The 21,859-nt window shown below is 36.5% G+C and overlaps 1 protein-coding gene across 7 annotated transcripts in view; it reads right to left on the bottom strand.

The window, feature by feature from the left end:
- Positions 1-615: 615 nt before the first annotated feature.
- The window catches only part of LOC105043212 (protein MICRORCHIDIA 2), a 66,108-nt gene continuing 44,864 nt past the window's right edge, over positions 616-21,859 (bottom strand). Inside the window, exons 17-23 of one of the 7 annotated variants that reach the window (XR_012140825.1) lie at positions 21,433-21,518; positions 17,499-17,541; positions 17,264-17,404; positions 15,669-16,099; positions 15,377-15,549; positions 881-1,528; positions 703-797 (exon numbers count right to left, since the gene is read on the bottom strand). Coding sequence is in view for 1 of the 7 variants with exons in the window: in XM_010920676.4 (XP_010918978.1) it covers positions 17,300-17,404; positions 17,499-17,541; positions 21,433-21,518 (234 nt within the window). In the remaining 6 variants the exon portion in view is untranslated. Of the gene's footprint in view, positions 1,529-9,776; positions 9,909-15,210; positions 15,550-15,668; positions 16,100-17,034; positions 17,405-17,498; positions 17,542-21,432; positions 21,519-21,859 lie in introns of those variants that run through there. The other 6 variants (XR_012140826.1, XR_012140830.1, XR_012140829.1 and 3 more) reach the window with 6 other exon arrangements.

Here is a 21,859-nt window from a genome sequence, read left to right as displayed (position 1 = left end):
TATACCATGGCAATATGCACAGGGTTAAGGAAGCATACCAAATTAAGTGCATCAGGATAATAAGTGGATGGAAAGAGAAAGGAGTAATGCTGGAAACATTTCTCCTCTATATCCATCACTAGTAGGTGCCGGTGGCTATTTGTACACAAGGGCATAAAGGCCAATTTCACCGCATTAATTTCAAATTGAAAACTTCTGAGAACATTATCCAAAAATTTTCAGTCTCTGTTGTGCATGTTATTATAGGAAACACCAAAAATACAAGATCAATAATAACATACAGGATGATTTCAAAGTAAAAAAACTCCAACCAAAAACTTATCAATAGCCATGGCCTGATGAATACACAAGGAAGATGCTTATTTGGTTCAGATTCCTGGCGCTTCCGAAAGAGTGTCATGAATGCATTGATAACCAACATAACAGTTCAATGAATTTAAAAATATTAGTCAATCATTTTTATCATAAATAATTTTTATATATTAACTTACATCATTTTCAAATATCTGGTTGAATAGTAGCTCACGAACTTACATTTGTGAAACAAGGCTACTTCCATTGGATCAAACTACTGTCCTGTAACCACATAGAAAACTCATGTAACCACAAATTAGCACTATATAATCAATATTGAAGAAGTATAACCAAAGGCAAAAATATGTAACCGATGATATTTTCAGTATAACTAAAAATATATTACCGGTCCATTATCAGTGGGAGGAATCTCGCTATTATCTCTCTCTCTTCTTTTGTAATATATTTTGACCTTGGGTACTCCAATCATTTTTTAGGGTACACTTGAATATCACCAAAAGTAAAATTGAGTTTATAAGTATCGTTGTATGCTTTAAAAAAAATAAGAGTTTAGTTATTTACGTACCAGACGGAATTGAGTAGTCACACTATCTGCATCAATGACAGATGTAACGGTGGGGGGCAGAGTGTCTGACATGTGAGCTTCTTCAACTATTTTATTTCTCGTTAATCGACGGATAGGTAGGATTGCATAAAAATTTTTTATCTTTACAGATTTCTCTCTATAGCCCTTACTCTTTACCATCCTAACTATTGAACTTGATTTTTTTATTAACCCGCCTATGCTCCTCTTCTTTTTAGCATCACCCTCCTTTTTCTCTTCATATTCCTCTTTTCTTACGCTAAAAAATTTGAATGGAGCTCTATCATTTCCAACCTCAGCTTCTTCCTCATCTTTTGGAGGCACAAAGCTTCCTTCAAGCTCAACAATTTTCAGCTTTAAAATTTTGTTTTCCTTTCTTAGTCCATAAATTATCCATCTTAACTTTCGATGCTTTTTCTTGTAGTGTGAGATGATCTCTTTCATTTACCTTAACCCTCTTCTCCTATCTACTCTCTTCTCTTTTATTTTCTCTTCCCTCATTTTCATTTCAGATTTTATCTTTTTGGATAGCCCATTTCTCATCTTGGCAATAGCATCGATGTGTGAGTGCTGTCCTTCACTTGGTTGGAAGAGCCACTTCTCTTCCTCTTCCTCTATAAGGGGTTATATCTGCAAAATTAAATATTAGAGTAAATAATTTATTATACATAAATTTTAAGATTAAAAATATATGTATTTCAGCAATCCTGTGAAATGAAAGCACATATCTGCTATTCTAAAAAAAAGTATATTTTCAAACTTAAAAATACTTACATTCTTGAGTGGCACTTGAGCAATCCTAGATTGCAGCTTCTCCCAAATTAAAAATCTTTTTATATTACAGTTCAAAATACGAGAAAAAAAATCTATAGTAGGTATGATCAATCAAACTCGTAATCTCATATAACCATACCTGCATTATATAGAAAATAAAAACTATGTTGTAGTAAAATATATGTAAAATTATAAAAAGCATCATGGAGGTGATGGACACTTACACTAAGAGTGGTTACACAACCCTTTAAGTACCCAACATTCACCTTTTTACCTGCATTTCATTTTTGTACCAATAAGGCCTTCTCTTTGATAATGCTATATATGAAATCATATATGGCGTGACCCTATACAAAGTTAGAAAGTGAAGAGAGATTCTCCACATATCTACACAATAAATAAGACTCTAAGTATTTCTAATATATAAGTTTACAAATAAATCAAATTTATAAAAATTAGAATATCTACCTAAAGATCCATCTAGCAACTTTCATGTTATTTATCGAAAATAAAAATATCTCCATGATGTATAAACACATGAGGCGGATAAAATTTTCAAAGTCCTCTATCCCTTCTTTTTCTACCAAGGATAGTATAAGACCCTCCAATCTTTCTCGCTTAAATGTCTCATTGCCATGTATCCTCTGGTCAAAGTACTTTCTAACTATATCAATTTTTTTTCAAGCGCCCACTTTGAAACTGACACGGGCGTCATATATCGGGAGATCCAAAATCAAGCCAACATCCCTTGCACTCTATCTCAATAAGTGAATATCTATTCTAAAATAACTAGAATCTATATCATATACTGCAAGTAGATCATCAATAACTGCTCTCTTTTGTTTGATAGAGGGTACGTTAAGTAATATATGAAATGGAATCATGCCCATGCAGCTCAAGTGATGTTGGCTTATTTTCTTTTTAATTTTCAACATGAAAAAGTGATATGACGTAAATAACAACGATAATTAATTAGAGGGCCCTTATCACTTCTCTCCTCTCCCTTATCGCTGCTCTAACCTCTCTCGATTTTTTTCTCTTCCTCATCCTTACTGATGTCATCCTTTAACTCCAATTTATTTGTAACCTACATAAAATAAAAATTTTAAACATAAAAACTCATCAAATCTGTAAAGAGACAATATCAATTATGTGACTAAAGATAATTTAAAAATAAATATTTAGAAAGTATATATAATCAGGACTCTATACAATTAAACTTAACAAGTCAAGTCTGTAATCAAAGAATAAATACAGGTGACTATAACTGATATATATGTGTAACCAAGTAAATACTTATATAATTAAATCAGCAACCCATATAACTCCCTTATTAAATATGCAGGCAATTCAATCTAATACGTTACCTCCCTGCTCTTCTCTTTTTTCTCTTTGTATTTTCTTCTTCTAGTAGTATTTCGAGTCGATATAGCTATTTTCTATCATAAAATAAATACATCAAATAACTAAATCAGAACACAGTTCAAAATTTTAGTTACATACTTTACCATAATGATTATACATACCTTCGTCACTTTTTCTTCTAGCTTTATATAATTTTTTTGCGGTTTAGAGATGAGTAACAGTATTTTGGGACTACAAAATAGCGATAAATCAGACAACGCGAAGCTAAGGACAGGGGAGAAAAAGGAGCAGTTATCGCCATCGTCGGTCCGGACCTCCAGAGAGAGAGATCAAAGAAAAAAGAAGAAAGAGAGGAAGGAGAACAGGAAAAAAGAAGGGTGTACTGAGAAATTTTTGCCGTCTGCTGTTGGTAGAGATGGAGGGAAAAGGGAGGGTGGCGGCCGCATGCACCTGGATGGCCAGATGGCGGTGCTATCGAGGTTACGGTCGATGGTGCCGGAGCGTGAAAAGGAGAAGAGGATGGAGTTAGGAATGACGGATGGGAGATGAGAGTTAATCTTTCTCTCCAAAACCGTCAAGACTATTTCTGTCATTTAAATGGGCTTAAACGGCAGCAGGTAGCAACAATAGACGGTAGAGATCCAAAAATAAGTCATTAGTAGATCAGAAATATTTTATTCTAACTAAAAATTTAAAAAATTTAAAAATATTTTTGAATCAAATTAAGAACCAATAGATAATTTTTTCAAAAAAAAAATAAGAAACAGAAGATCGTAGAATCCTTCCCTTCCTTCTCCAACCCTCTCTTTCTCTCTCTCTCTTCTCTCCCTCTCCCGCACGCTCGCTTTCTCCCTCCCTGTATTTTTCTCCCACACTCTTTTCCCTCTCCAGCTCTCTCTCCTCGTGTCTACCTTGGTGGGTGTGTTGGAAAGCAGAGAAGAAAAAAAAAAAAAGAACGAGAGACAGGAGGAGAGAGCCTTTGTCTCTTCCTCCCTCTTCTGGCATCCGCGTGCATGTTGAGTGTGAGAGGGTTGGGAAAAAGGAATAGATAAGAGAGGAAAACAAATAGCAAGAAAAAAAAAAAGTGCAGAATCCTTCCACTCACTGACTCTCTCTCTCCCTCTCTCTCTCTCTTTCTTTTTTCTTTCTCTTATTAGAATTTGATGTCTCAAAATTCGATCCACACTGAACCTACAGCGAGATCCACGACGATGAACGGAGTCCAATGAGCTTAAGATCAGCTCAAACGAAGTCCGGATAAAGAAGATACGCTTGATAGAAGGTGGTACGAAAATCGAAATGATGGAGGCCGATGGAGGCTGCAGTGGCACGATCGCGTGCGGCCCAGGCCCAAACGAGCGCATGCTGCGCGGCCCGCGCGATACTCCTCATGCGGTCTATGCATAGTGCATGGATCGGCGATCCACAGAGACCCACATGGACCAAGCGGGCATTTTTCCTTGGTTTCTCATGATCCATGGTAGATCGACGAATGTTTTCCTATGGTTTCTTACAATCTACGATGGTTTTCGTGGACCTATTACGCGATCGGATGGCTTGGAGTGTTGTCGATTTTGATCTGACGAGTCTGAAAGTTGTTTGGTGCTGTTAGAAAGCCTGATTCGTTATGGATTCGGGATTGAACTCGTTCAGAGGCCTATAAAATCACATGTTGACAGAACAAAAAAAAAATATGGTGGTTGGTTGTTCGGCAGAGGACCCAAAGCAGTAGAGGCGAGGCGTCGACAGAGAGCAGAAGTAGGGTGCTTCAGACAGACTGTCAGGCAGTGGATAGCGGTCGCTTCAGGGGTTCAGGAAGGTCTTCTTAGAGAGAGAACTTTTGTGAGGGAGAGCTTCTTACGAGGAAGAGATTGTGTATATGAGGGTTGAGGGTGTGATCTCCTCTTGTAATTTTTTTTTTCTTATAGTGAAGCTTGCATGCCCCGTGGAGACGAGCCTTTTTTGGCTGATCCACGTATTTGATTGTTTCTATTTTATTTCTTCTTTCTTTCTGCTGCGACGTATGGTATCGAAATAGTCCTGTGGAGGTGGTATCCTGACCAGACATCCACAACAAGTGGTATCAGAGTGAGGCGGTACCAGAATACAGATTGCGGCGGTGGTGAGCAAAATTAAAGATGGAGAAGACAGGTTCAATCAAGATGGAGATCAACAGGTTTGATAGAAAGAGCAATTTCTCTTTGTAGCAGGCAAGGGTGAAGGACATGTTCATCCAGCAAGGGTTGATCGATGCTCTCTTGTGTGAGGAGAAGCCGACTACCATGGAGGTGCAGGATTAGAGGTGGCTCGAGATGCAGGTGGTTAGTACAATCCACTTGTACCTAACGGATGAGGTGGTTATCTATATACTTGGTGAGACTTTCTCGATAGTGCTGTGGCCGAAGCTCGAGAAGTTATAAATGACGAAGTCTCTCACCAACACCCTCTTCTTTTGGAGGCAGTTCTACCAGCTGTGGATGACTGAGGGGCAGAGCATGCAGGAGCATCTCAGGCACTTTCAGAAGATCCTCACCGACCTCCTCAGCATTGATGAGAAAGTTGAGGAGAAGACCAGGGTACTGACCTTGCTAGCATCGCTTCTCCCTTCATATGAGTCCTTGATGACTACTCTTCTAGTGGAGAAGGACACCATCAAGATGGACAAGGTCATCATAGTGATTCTTCAGAACGAGGTTCTCAGAAGGAAGAACCCAGTTTCGAACTCAGGTGGCAACTCAGCTTTAGTAATTTTTTGAGGAGTAAAAGGCAGTAGATGGAGTGATAGGAGATCGCGACGACGGCGGTCTAAGTCCAGAATGAGAGACTTGAGCAAGACCAGATGTTATCGATGTGATGAGTTGGAGCATCTAGTTAGAGATTACTCTTAACTCAGAGATCAGATGATGGCTACTACAACGACGGCCAGTAGCGAGTCAAAGGGTGATGCCCTACAGATATCTGACGAGGTATGTACTTCTTCTCGGTAGTGAATTTTAGATTCTGTATGCATCTATCATGAATGTTGCAGAGAGGAGCAATTTGACTCTCTGAAGAGTAGTGAGAGCACTATTTATCTACCGGATGGATCGAACTGTGCGATCAGAGGCATCGGGATAGTCAGTTGGAGGACACATGATGGTACAGTGAGGAGATTGGGAGAGATCCGATACATATCCGATTTCAAGCGGAATCTTATCTCATTAAGCAGATTGGATTCAAGAAGCTATAGGACGATAGTTAGTAGAGGAATCCAGAAGGTGTTGCGCGGTGATAGAATTATTCTGGAGGAAAAGAAGAGGACGAAAGGCATTACTACCTGACAGAGAGCCTAGTGCAAGGTAGAGCTTCAAGAGCCAGGAGGAGTTCAGAGCGAAGTGAAGCTCTAGATAGAGGTGGATCGGGCACAAGACGCGAGACTCGAAAAGATGAGAGGCGATATCACAGAATGAGATTCCTATTGCCATAGAATGATACTCCGAGCAAGTCTCAGGTCAGGAGAAGGACAGCATACAATGGAGATGGGATCGAGTGGCCTAGCTCGACCTCCATATCTATCCATCCATGATCAGCAGGCGATTATCCCAAGATATGGAGGTGAGGCGATCCAGAAGTTCTCAAAGTTAGGAGGAGGTCGAATATGAAGTCGAAATAGAGATTGTTAGGATTTGATGCCTTGAGATTTGATCCATATTGAGCCCACAGCGAGGTTCGCGATTACGAACGGAGTCCTATAAGCCCAAGATCAATCCAAATGGAGTCTGAATGAAGAAGATACGCTCGATAGACGATGGCATGAAAATCGGAGTGATGGAGGTGGGCGCGCGCTGCACAGCCTGCACGATACTCCTCACACTATCCATGCGCAATGCGTGGACCAACGGTCCACAGGGACCCATGTGGACTGAGTAGGCATTTTTTCTTGGTTTCTCACGATCCACGATGGACCGACAGACATTTTTCTATGGTTTCTCATAGTTTACGATGGTTTTCATGGACCTGTTGCACAATCGGATGGCTTGGAGCATTGCCAGTCTTGATCTGACGGGTCTAAAAGCTGTTTGGTGCTGTTAGAAAGCCTGATTCGTTTTAGATTCGAGATTGAGCTCGTTTAGAGGCCTATAAAATCACTTGTTGACAGAACAAAAAAAAAAACATGATGGTTGGTTGTTCGGTAGAGCACCCAGAGTAGTAGAGGCGAGGCGTCGACAGAGAGCAAGAGCAGGATGCTTCAAACAGACTGTCAGACAGCGGACAGCGGTCGCTTCAGGAGTTCAGGGGGTTCTTCCTAAAGATAGAGCTTGCATGCCCCTATTATAATTTTTTTATTTTATTTAATTATTTTTATTTTATTTTTTCTTTTTTTCTGCCACGACGCGTGGTATCGAAAAGATCATATGGAGATAGTGTCCTGACCAGACATCCATAACATCTCCTCCCTCCTTCTCTTTCCTTCTTTCTCTTCTTCTCCCCTATTGCCATCTCGATGGCTGTGGTCGTTACTGTGGGTGAACTTCTGAATAAATAAAAATATTATGAATCTCTTTTCTATTATTTAATTTGATTATAATTAAAGATTAATAAGTAGATATTGGAATTATTAGTTTGCACTTGATTTTTGTTGGAAATCAAATATTAGATGGTAAAACTCTAATATGTCGTGGATTCCTATATGTGTTAGTTAGTTAGTAGTTGATGAAACGAGTAATAGGATAAAGAAAAATAAAAATTAACAAGCATTGTAACGAAAAAAATTAGAAAAAATTGGGTGTTTTGTGTTTGGGGGCGGATTGAATCCGCCCAAGATTAATCTATGAATTTTATTTTCAGATTATCTCAGTAATTTAGCTTAAAATTTTAATCGAAAAATATTGACATATGAATCGACTTGAGGATGAAATTTGAGAATTTTTGGATAAATCTAGGTAAGATAAATAATTAGTGAAAGTTGGCTGTTGTGAAAGAAAAGGATGAAGTAGAAGTTGTTGTATCCTCTCTTCTTCCTTTCTTTTCTTCGAAATAGAAAAATTTTGAGAATTGGGACTTAAGACAGTTGAGAGAGAAAGTTGTTAAAGAGTAGTTTAAAACATTGTTATGGATTGTTAATCTAACTATGATTATAGATTATCAGATTTTGAGAAACTATGATAGAGTGATTAGTTGTTTGGTTGTCGGCATCTTAAGGTAAGTAGCAATTACATTTTATGATTAATTGATCCAAATTAAGTGGATCTTTATATCATCTTTTGATACAATTCAAATTATTATATGTATCCTTGACATATTGTCATGATCGATCTGAATCAAATGAGCATTATCATATTCAGTTAAAATAATACCAATTATTATAGAGATATTCATATCTGATTATATATGACATTGTTATATATTATCTCTATGATATGATATAAATTATGATAAGTGATGCTTATGTTTTATTATGATTCATTTGAATCAAATAACAATTATTTTTTCATCTGAAATGATACAGACTATTGTATATGCAATCAGATCCAATTGTGCATGAAATTACTGTGTATCATCTCCTTGATATGATGTGAGTCACTTAATTGATTTTCGATCTAATTATTCCTAGAATATACATACTATAATCCATTGATTAGTAAATTGAAGTTTATGAGTTGAACTAGATGACTTTATACGTTATAATCAGATCAGACTTGATAAATTATGATTATAGCATGTTGGAATACATGTATCATAACTATATCATGTTATATTGAAGTCATATAAAAGACGTATCGAAAAGAGAAGAAATCTTTAACTTATATATAATTATTGATATATGTATCATCTTACTCTTAGTCTACTGTGTATGATGTCCGGACTTAAAGATGCCCACCATAGAGCATAAGTGTGGACTTGAGATATCCACCACGGGACGTAAGCGTAAACTTGAGATGCTCACTATACGACATAAGCGTAGATCTGAGATGCCCACCATAGGGCATAAGCGTAAACTTTTTCTGAGATCCCTTGCTATGGGGGCAATCGCGGCACCACGATAAGGGCTAAGAGCGAAAAGAAGTAAGTACCCATGCGTAAGTATAGTGTTATGAAACTGAATATATAAATATATATATATATATATATATATATATATATATATATTTGACTTTTATATTATTTACTAATTTCTATATTATAGCAAAGCTAATGTGAGACTGTATCTCGGATATCTTTAATTTTATAATTTTGATCATAATCAAATTGATATTGCATTTTTATGATATATTTGAATTACATATCATTATGATTTAGATATATTTTATAGATGTATCTGTTACTTGCTGAGCCGTGAAGCTCATAAACTTTCACCTGTAGTTTTCAGATTCAGGAATCAGTTTTGGGGATCAGAGCTTAGTGTTTTGAGATTTGTGTATAGAGGCAAAGCCGATATGTAAAAGATGATTATTTTTGAGATAGTTATGCTTAATGATATGTAAAAATATAGATTAAAATTAAAATTAAAATTAAAAATTAAGATAAAAAAAAGTTAGTTGTTCCATTATTATCACTATCTGAAATATATTATTTTACATATTATATTGAGTTTTGCCAAGTTGAAAATTTTGCATATATATATATATATATAGAGAGAGAGAGAGAGAGAGAGAGAGAGAGAGTACTCTATAAGTATGACTGTTTATATTTTTTGAATTTTATTTTAATTTAAATTTAGAAACGGAGGCGTAACAACATAAACTTCTTGCTTCCTACCATAAGCTTAACACAGTCTTCCCTGCAAGTTTAACCTACAAATCTAAAGGCATCGTAGGTCCAATTTTTTCTCTTTGCTGGGAAGAAATATGAAATATGTGGTGTCTCAAAGTGGGAGTATATACATATCGATCTGCACAAACAAAAAATAGATAAATAAGCAAATTGCGCTAGCGAAAGATAAAATTGTGTGTTAAACAACTGAAGCAATCAAAGGTAGTCATCAAATGGAAATCTCAACCACCCGTACGCTGCATCGACCTGGCGACAATGAATATGCTACGGTAGAATAATATGCAAAAGAAATTTTTCACAGACAGCTAACTGCATCCCGCAACCAGACCTAAAACAACACTCTATTGGCCCAGCTCCAAATTTAACAAGAAAGTGACTAAATTGTACCAATATTAGAAGACTTATTTATGGCAGCTATTAGATGACTAATCACGATATTTTTGCATAATATCACCACTGTGACCGAAAATGCCCACTCCATTGGTAGACTGGTCTTAAATTTTCAAGTCTGTTGATTTTTTTTTTATAACTTTCAGTTCATTTTTAATAGGATTTTAACTTTCACTCCTCATAAGATGAAAATACCTCCAATTTAATATCATATTTTTTTTATAAAAAAAAAGAGTATACCTAAATGGAGCAAATTAACTGAGAAGATAAATTAACTGTGTGCAGTGACAAATTAATTATGTATAGTAATAAATTAATAATATACAGTGATAAATTAATTATGTACCATATTAATTTAATTATGTATAGTGATAAATTAATTATATACCATATTAATTTAACTGTGTCTAGTGGCAAATTAACAGTATACCATACTAATTTAATTATGTGCAATAATCAGTTAACTGTATTTCATATTTATTTAACTGCGTGCATTGGTAAGTTAACTGTATATAATGACAAATTAACAGTGTACCATATTAATTTAACTGTATGTAGTAACTAGTAAACTATGTGCAATAGCAAATTAATTATGTACTATATTTATTTATCTATGTACAATGATAAATTAACTGTATACTGTATTTATTTAATTATGTATAGTGGTTAGATAACTATGTATCATGTTAATTTAACTATGTGCAATGGCAAATTAACTATATAACATGTTAATTTAATTATATACAGTAGCAAATTAACTATATGTAGTAGCAAATTAACTATATATCATGTTAATTTAACTATATACAATGATAAATTAATGATGTAGTGGCAATTAAATATGTATCATATTAATTTAATTATGTGTAATGGTAAATTAATTATGTATCATGTTAATTTAACAGTATACTATGTTAATTTAACATTATGGTAAGCCTAAAAAGAGAGATTGGGAGTTAAAAGTTTTAGTCAATGGAGATTTTTTGTGAGAGCGGCATCAAAAGAGGGATTAGTCTTAATGAAAATTTGATGGCCACCTCACCTCTGCCTCACCATCATCCACAATCAGAAGAAATTCCTCGACAGCACTGCCATGTGCCTTTCAACTGATGTTGAGTGCCTCGACATCCCCTTCCAATTCCATCCCATCCTCGCCCATCTCGACAATCTCGACGTCGAGATAATTTAATATGATACACAATTAAGGCATCATAGTACATAATTAATCTAGTATAATATATAGTTAATATAAAATGGTATATAGTTAATGCAATATGATATATAGTTAACAAAATATGACAAACAATTAGTATGATCTTATATACAGTTAATATAAAAAATGTACTTAATGATTTTGAATCAAGCAAATATGTTAATCTAACATGATACACAGTTAATCTAATATGATATATTGTTAATATATAATAGTATACAGTTAATATAATATAGTACACAATGTATTATGATACACAGTCAATATAAAATGGTACACAATTAATCTAATATGGTATACAGTTAATTTAGTAAGATACACAGTTAATTCGGTATGGTACACAGTTAATATAGATGGCACAAAGTTAATATATTATGGTTCACAGTTAATCTAATATAGAATACAGTTAGTATAGAATGGTACAAAGTTAACTTAGCATAGTATATAACGAATCTGGCATTAGGGCTGGAACTGGACTTGGGAGGCCCGATTTCGGGTCGAGTTTCGGGCTAGGTCCGAAACAGTTCAGGTCAAGCTAGGGTTTAATTATAAAGCCCGTTTATCTTTCGGATCGGGCTCGGGTATACCTTTAGCCTGCTCTAGTGGTCGGGACCATGTCCGATTTTCGGCCCGATCAAGCCTGATCTCAAATGGGTTTGAGCCTGATTTTCTAAATGGATCAAATCCCATCTGTTAGTGTTCATCCATGGGTGATTAAAAGCCCCTTACGATTATAAGCCCTAGTCGATTCTCCTCTTCCTCTCCCACCCCTCGATGCCACCACTATTGAATCATCCAGAAATAAGGTCAGTCCTCTCCCACCCCCCTCGATGCCACCATCGTCGAATCGTCTGGAGACGAAGATGGAAACGGTCCTCTCCCGCTCCCTCGAGCCACCACCACCGAATAATCGAGAGATGGAGACAGAAACGGTCCTCTCCCATTCCCTCGAGCCACCACCATTGAATCATCAGGAAATGGAGATGGTCCTCTCCCACTCCCTCGACACCACCACTGTTGTATCATCTGGAGTCTGAGATCAGGCGACGGAGGGGTCCCCGGAAGAGGAGATCAGGTGGAGACGGAGATCAAGGGTTGACGGGAGATGGAGATTGCAAGAGGGGTCGATAGGAGCAAGGAGCTTTGTGCCCAAGGGGGTCTGAGCAACCACACGACTCTCCTCTTCTCTTGGTCTCGTGTCCTTTTTTCTCTAATCATCGCCGGCAGCCACCCCTTCCCTCCTCTTCTTCTTCTCCCATCGCAACTATGGCAGCCACTACACCTTTTCTCCTTATTCTTGCTAATCCAGGCTCGTCTCTAAAAAGGACGGTCCTCCAGCACCACACAAGCAGATCACCGTCGTCACCGCGGAGTGGTGTAGAGGGGCCGACGGCTGGTGGCATTCGGGGCATCTTCCTACTCTCTCCCCACTCCCAATCAGATTGAGAAATAGGGCTCCAATTTTGGCAAGCCATCCGGGCCAGCCCAATTGGGTTCCGACCAGGAATGGACTTGGAGGTGGGTCGGACTCGAACTTATATTTTTTAAAAATTTTCGGACCTAAGCCTGGCCCAAAGCCCGAAAAACTATTTTGGACCAGGCTCGGATAGGGGTGCAGCCCGACCCGACCCAGCCCGACCCATTTCTAGCCCTATCTAGTATGACATATAGTTAATTTATCATGATACTTAGTTAATTTAATATGATATACAGTTAATCCAACATAGTATACAGTTATTGTAGAATGGTATATAATTAATTTAGTATGGTATAATATTATATATCATGATATACAGTTAATCCAATATGGTACATAAATACTATAGAAGGGTACACAGTTAATATAGAACGGTACACAGTTAGTCTAATATGGTATGTAGTTAATTTAGTATGGTACATAGTTAATCCAATATAGTATATAGGTAATATAAAATAAAACAGTTAATTTATTATGGTACACAATTAATCCAACATAAAGTACAGTTAGTAAAGAATGGTACATACTTAATTTAGCATAGTATATAATTAATCTAGCATGATACATAGTTAATATAAAATGGCACACAATTAGTTTATTATGGTACACAGTTAATTCAATATAGAACACAATTAGTATAAAATGGTACACAGTTAATTTAGCATGATATATGATTAATCTAATATGGTACATAGTTAATCTGATATGGTACATAATTAATCTAATATAGTATACAGTAGATGGTACACAATTAATTTAGTATGATATAATATTATGTATTATGGTATATAATTAATCTAATATGATACATAATTAATATTGAATGGTACATAGTTAACATGAATGGTATACAGTTAATCTAATATGGTATATAGTTAATTTAGCATGGTATACAGTTAGTCCAACGTGGCATATACTTAATATAAAATGGCACACAGTTAATTTATTATGGTACATAGTTAATCCAACATAAAATATAATTAGTATAAAATGGTACATACTTAATTTGACACAGTATACAATTAATCTAGTATGATACATAGTTAATATAACATGGCACATAGTTAATTTATTATGATACGCAATCAATCTAATATAAAATATAGTTAGTATAGAATAGTACATAGTTAATTTAGCATGATATACAGTTAATTTAACATAGTACGCCGTTAATCCAACATAGTATATAGTTATTGTAGAATGATATACAATTAATTTAGAATAGTATAATGCTATGTCTCATAGTATATACTTAATCCAATATGATACACAATTAGTATAGAATGATATACAATTAATATAGAATGGTACACGGTTAATCTAATATGGTGTACAATTAATTTAGCATAGTACACAGTTAGTCCAACATAATATAAAATTAATATAAAATGATATATAATTAATTTATTATGGTGCATAGTTAATCTAACATGGAATATAGTTAGTATAGAATGATACACAGTTAATCTAGCATGATATATAATTAATCTAGTATAGTACATAGTTAATTTATTATGATATATAGTTATTAGTACTTTTTCTTATGTAGTGACTAGTTAAAAGTAAGAATAATGAAAATTGCTAACTTAGATCAATTAACTTTACAGAAAGAAATAAAAATGTATCCAATTCATCAATCCAAAGTCACCAAAATAAATCCATCCAAATTTTTTTCGATAAAATAACTTTATCCAACAACATCATATTCAACTATCAAAAGAAGAAGAAGAAAAGACAATTAATTAGTAATATTTTCCTTCTATCATAGACTCAATATAATTTCACCCAATCCTAAAGCAAATGAATTCCGAAGGGGCAAAAGAAGATCGAAAAATCTTTTAAATGCTATTTTCTCCCTTAAAATATCACGGTCTTCTTGAAGTCTTGTGCGGAGGAACTTTTGCAAGATCATATCGTCCTCCTCATTTTTCGCATATAGGGATAATTTTGATATTTTTTAAAAATATAACGACTTTATTAAAGTCCGACATGTAGAGGAACTTCATGCAATATCGTATCGTCCTTCTCATTTTTCGAGTATAGAGATAATTTTGATATTTTTTCAAATACACCGTGCCACAAGAACCGCATCTGATGGTAATATGATATGGAGGATCGAAAGTTTAATCATTGGTCAATAGGAAGCAATCGTTAAAGCATGGTCAAGAGTGGAATCATGAATTAAATTTTCAAAAAAAAAATATCGATAGATCTTGAGAAAAATATAGGAGAAATTGTGAAGATTGAACCATAAATCCGCTCATCCTCCAACTTGCTCCAGTCTAAGGGTGGCAATCGGGTTGGATCGGATCGGATCAGATATCGATCGAATCAAAAAACTAAATCCGGATCCAACTTATTTATTTAAACCGATCAAATTTTAAAATTCAAATTCAACCCACTTAATAAACAGATCTGTTTACAACCAATTTATAACTCTTTTAAAAAAAAAATAAAATACAACCTGTTTAATGACCTATTTATAAAAAAAATAAAAAAAAAATACCTGTTCCATTTCCGACTCTCTGTGGCTGACCGTCTCCGCTTTCACCCTCGCCACATCTCCACCCGACTGTCTCTCCAGCCTCCACCCTCATGCTCTCGACCACCTCCAGTGACGTTGGAAACTTCGATGGCGGAGCCATCGAGGACGACATCCGCATGTCTTCCTACCGCTTCCTTCAAGGGAGGATAGGGATTAGAGAGATAGCGAAAGCGGAAGCGGAGGCGAAGGCAATTGAAGCAAAAAGAAACCAAGAAGAGGAGAAGATGGAAAAAGGAAAAGCGGATAAGCTTACCTGGAATTATTTCACCGTAGCCGGGTTGTGGTCTCCTCTTCGTTCTCACTGGTTCCACGCTTCTTTCTCCTCTCCTTTGCTCTGAAGCCTCCACGATCGGATGATTCCACTCCGAGGTTCCCTTCATTTGCCCCTGCACCCCGAGCTGGCGGGCCTCAAGGGAACCCTAGCCCTTTTTCTCCTCTCCGCCTTCTCTCGCTTCATTGGAAAGGGGACAGCCGACGAGAAGAGAAAAAAAATCCTAGCAGGCTGCGGGATGGGAACAGAGAACTGGAGCTCAAACTTGATCGCTTGAGCATGAAATCAAATGGCAGCGCAGATGCAGTCCAATTTTGGGTGCGAGCAGACGAATATTTTGCTTTGAAAAAAATGAGCATGCACTGCAGCAGGCCCACATGGATGACCGCCCAAGAGCCAATAGAGCCACAAGCCTAAATAATTTTAAATAAAAATCGTAAACATGTTAAACCGATTGGGTACGTTAAAAAATTTAAATCCAAATCCAACCCACTTAATAAATAGATTAAATAGATCGATCCATTTACAATTCAAATTTATTTAATCCAAATCCAAACCTATTTAAAACAAATCAAACACAGATCGGATCAACGGATCGAATCTATTTTTACCACCTCTACTCCTGCCATCCATTGCAAAGACCGACGTACGAAGGGTATTGAACCACCATGCTCACTGTCGTGGTCACACCCATTTGGGCCCAGGGTAACGCTTTTCTGGTTGATCCATCCACTGACCTATGATAGAGTGTCGTAGCTAATGGCTTTGGATCTTTATATAAATGCCTGTAATGGAGGTTCATACCACCCTCCATCTTACAAAAAGGGATGTGAAGTTATCCGTCACATATCTTAATAATTCTAATAGGGTACTCGGTTGCTTGGAAAAGGCTCTGGAAAATTGATATTTTTGGGAACAATGAATTCTCCAGCTGTTCGGCGGTGCGAACATTTGAAGTACCATAGAAATGGGCCAGGCGGATCAAGCTGGGCCAAAAGTTCCCAGGTCTATTGACAAGTTACATGTGCTGAGGAGCAAGATTCGTGATTCTGAAGACTCGTACCACTGCAATTCAACCAAGCCGACCCAGTCGGGTTGCTACAATTGCATATCTTCGGAATGACTTGCACTTGGAACCGCAGCCAGGCTTATTGATGTGTTGCTAGAGAGTGGCCAGTCTTTACACATGTTTTCACATCCAAAATCATAAAACATTACCCAATATTACCAGACCTGCTCATCGTTCTCAGGCATGAAAACATCAAGACTTATCCAGTCTACCTTTCTCGCTATCACAAGTGCCTATATCAAAGGTCTTACGAGCAGCTCCTATGCCAACACAGAAATCTCAGTGGATGTGAAGTCTTTCTATTGCCATTCACAGTCACTACATTGCCAACAATGGGCAGGCAGTCAACAGATCAATCAGGAGGTTATATGTAGTTATGTAACCCTTTCGAGTGAAATTTGCATGTGAGCAGATATCAAGGTGTTAATTATTTGAAATGATGATGGTTTGCAATCAATAAAGAAAAAAGTTATCGAAATCTCTTTCACATATATACTTTGACAATAACCTGAGCATCCCAAATACCCGTGGATCTTCTTTGTTGTCAAAGCTTCATGGTCACCTGCTGCTTCCTTCGCAGTTCTACAATGGCAGCAAGCTGAGAACATTTCTGTCTGGCTTCCTTCAATTCGCAGTCCAGTTCTTCAATCTGTACACATAACCAACATAGTAGCAAAAGACTGTTCCACGCACAGCAGTTTATCCAAGTATCGAATAAAAATATCTTGAAGCTATATACTCACTGTTTGTTTAAGCTGTGCCTCACTGCGCTGGAGCTCTTCACGCCTGTTCATAAACACACACAATACATTTAGTGTCATAGAGACAGCCAAGCTATTGCAGGCAGCAAACGTTTTTTCAACCCTCATGTCCACTGGAACCAGTTGAATCTAAAAAACTTTCTACCGAGTTCAAAGCTCTTTGCTCATGCAGCGATGAATTCTCATAAGAAACTAGCAGACTGAGCTCGCTCTCCCTTGCTCTCCTCTTTTAAAAGGTGTGTGTCATGATGCCAAACTTAGTGTTACAAACTGGCATTAAAGAATAGAGAAAAAAATCTAATAGAGCAAGAAGTAAAGAAACAAAACAGAAAAAAGAACAAATATGCAAGCAGAGGCACCACATATACCCGTATAAAAGGCCATTTTGGATGGCTTACATCCGTTAATGACCTCAAGGGTCTCCATGACCAACGATATTCTCTTCAAGAATTGTCAATATTGACACTCCCATTATTTCAAGGTTCTTTAAATAAGAGCAATAATCTAAGTGATAGAATGACAGATGCTATAAGTATGACAATGAGCTGTATAAACCACTCTTCAAAATCTGTCCTAAATATTGATGACATCTTGGTGGTACATAACAATCTTCTTCCAGATGTCCATTAACTATATGTTAGAGATGAAAGATGAACACACACAACGCAACAAGTACCACTAAATAATGTTTCCCTTGAAAGAGTAGAATTTTCATAAGTGAAGACTTCATGACTATATTTGTTCACAAAGACTCCAAGAGAAGCTTTAAAGTGATCCACAAACAGAGTCACAACAAGTTAATGATGTAGGAAAAGTAGATTTCTGACTTCGATAACAACACTGATCTTCTTCTTAGTTTACATGTCTATAACATGGACATAAAGAAGGGAGCAATGTTATTCCAAATACTGGTACTTTTATCTTTGAAAAGAATCCAGCAATGTTTTCAAATTGTAGGAGTGTGGCAGAAGCATGTCTTCAACTTGATTCTTTTGGGTCACCAATTATTAAGTGGTCATGGCCCAAGATGCTGCTCCACCTCATATTGTGCGGTAACAATCTTTCTAGACACTTTCAACTAACAAAGGAATTGACTTAGGACCTGGTCAAGGAATTAAATGCCAAATGTGCTGGCCCTATAGTGGCTTGTGCATGCCATACTGGCACCAAACATGCACAGGAGGGCGTGGTACACCAGGACAGCAGCCGAACCAGGCCTGGGCCACCCATATCAGCCTGAATTAAAGGCAGATTAGGCATAGTAGATTGATACAGCCCTGCTAACTAGACTGAATTAAGCAAGATTCACCGTCTTGGTATGGACCACTGGTATCATCCTATTACAGTTTCGGTATGTAGTACGATATGAAACGGCGAGGCATATCAAGTATCGGCATGGTATGAGACTGTGCACCCTTTCGATATTGGTATGCTATGGTACGATACCGACGGGTATAGCAAACCTTGGAATTAACTGGTACTGCCCAACTGCTTGGGATGGGGGAACGATCAAGGGTAATCCAAAGCCATTTTCTGCAGGATCCCAGCAAGGCTCGTCAGATTTTTGGCTACAACAATGTTCAAGGTAGGTACATAACCTCGCTCCACCTTTTATTTTTTAATTTCTTAAAAAAAAAAAGCTAAAACAAATTAGCATTAAATTGGAAAAAATGGAGTGCCCATATTGTTGGTGGATTTTATTTTGGATCACTGGATTCATGTCCTCAAACATCAATCCAGGATAAAAATCAAGGGGACTTGGAGATCCGGGTTGAACCGTAAAGCCTAACCAAAAATCATGTTAAATCTAATTTGTGATATTATGTGATAAACATGCAATACAATAACTTAAGCACAGAAAGCCCATAACTATGGCTTCAATAGATTCTCTTACCATTATTCTTGCAAAGACATAGCATCAAGGCACCAAAACATAAAAAAGAGAGAAAAAATGGAGCTAAAATAGCACACATCATAGGCATAGCGGCTGTATCAAAGTAAATCGGTCGATAACCTATATGTTGATACATCACACAATACCATGAGTACCATAGCCACACTTGGCCAATCTAGATTTGCTGCTCAATATTTTGAACCTTAGGCCTAGTCAAGTCACTCAATCTTAGGTGTCCATGATTTTAACTTTCATCTACATCTTTTACCGAATCATTCGTGTTATCTAGAGATTCTGCAGTGTTAACAGGTCCCAAAGTGTCCAACACTAACAAACGTTAAAAGCCCAATAGTGAGATACTATGTACATATAAGAGAAAATAATAGTCGCAACAAAATATGTTAACTACAATTTTAAGTTCGCTAGTAAATAATACTTATGAAAACAAATCTTCAATTCTATCACATATTACACTCATGTAAAAAAGAAAATACATAACACATCATTAGGACTGTTTTGAGGCCTTAAGCTAGCATCAATCAGCACTTGAAATAATTTTCATCTGAAGTGCCATTATCAGCATCAAAGCACCGTTTGATGAAAAATTGAAAAAAAATTATGATAATTTCTAACCTTCAAGCTGATTTAAGGAGCTCCAAGTGGTCATGCCATGTCAGGTCAGACCATATCAAGTATCCAGAAATACAGGCATGTAAAAGAAGGAAGAAGAGAAAACTAAGAACTGCATACCAACATAACACCTGTTATTAGCAATTGACATCTTGACTTTCAAGAGCCCATCAAATGAAGTTAAGGTCTCCAGTTTGCATAACTATATAAAAACATCAATAAAGATGCCGTCCCTCAACAACGACATTGAGACAAATAGGTACATTAACATCAATAATTATACATGCATAAAAGAATCTCGATAACCATGATAATATTTTAATGATTCAGCATATTATTTCCGGCAAGGTTTTAAATATCGAAACCCAAGGTTCGCCCACTTAGTATCGGATCCCGCACTGACACCACACTAGTATAGTCTCAATATGCCCATAATGGGGGTTAGTTTGGTGTACCAAGACTCGATATGCCACTCCATACCGAGTTTGAGTTTGATACTAGTACAATACGATGCCCCAAGTATAGGACAGTATGACGAACCATGGTAACAAGACCAAATCCCATGCTATTTTTTTATCGGAATGGTATGATACCAATATAGTATCAATATCGGCTGTGCATATCGAAACTGGCAGCTTCAAAAAAGAAGAAGAAGAAGAAGTAGAAGAAGAAAATTGCTAGTATGCCTCTATAATGGTCAGTACATAGCAGTACATTGGATTCCAGTGTAATGGCAACCGTATTAGTTAGTTTTGTGTCATCAGGATGATATAACAATCTAGTACTGGTCGTACTCTCCTGTTCTGTTTGTTTTTTGAAACCATGATTTCGAGTAAATATAGCATACACAAGTATTGAAATCGCAGCCAGTATAAAGTGCCTCATCTCAGTTGTTAAAGGATTGAGATCACAGATTCAAAAAACATTGGATTGGGATGGTAACATTGATATCTTACCAGTCTAATGCGAATCAACATCAATACTGGTGTCAATATTTAGAACCATCTATATAATATGTATCGGCTCCATATTGGTGATACCTGATGGTACCATACTAACCATACCAATCGGTACCAATGGTTTTTCATTCTTTTTGATGCCATCAGTTTCAGTACATACTGTCAATATCACTATGATATTGATTTCATATTATTCACATGAAGAAATGGTATGGTGTTGAATGCCAGTATTTAAAATCTTGATTGAGATTGTACATCTACTTCAATTTGATAAGACATTTGCTTCTTAATCTCCCCTATCAACTTCTATAGAAGTTATTCCTGTCAAACTCCATTAAAGATAACACTTAACAGCTCACAATCATACTGAAATACCCCATACATCAAATATTAAAAGGACGGGTTATTATGATAACATAACTATAGGACCTACCTCATGAACAACTTTAAGTTCTCTTCACTCAGCTTCTCAATCAATGTCGAATCCAGAATATCCATTGATTTGATTTCTTCACAATCCTGGAAGTCAAGAGTACACGTATGGAAATAAGATGAATAATAGCAAAATGCATTGCTGAATTTATCAAAAAGGAAAAATTTCACCAGCACTTGGTATCACATGGTCACATGCATTATAAAGCATGCGATTCCAGCACAAACTTCTCTATCAGTAACTTATGAAGATGTAACATAACACAACTTATCCTAGTTTATTGACAGAATGGTAGCTTTAAAAAAATAGATGCAGTGAAAAGGAATTTTCCTACTTTGGATAAAAATATGTACTTTGAACAATACTCAAAAGCAACGTGGAACTGTAAGCATAAGCACATGGGAGATAGTTCACTTTATTATTGTTT

This window comes from Elaeis guineensis, chromosome 4 (assembly GCF_000442705.2).
Source record: "Elaeis guineensis isolate ETL-2024a chromosome 4, EG11, whole genome shotgun sequence".
NCBI lineage: Eukaryota > Viridiplantae > Streptophyta > Magnoliopsida > Arecales > Arecaceae > Elaeis > Elaeis guineensis.
Note: the sequence above shows the minus strand (reverse complement) of the source record. Positions and strands in the feature narration are given on the sequence as shown.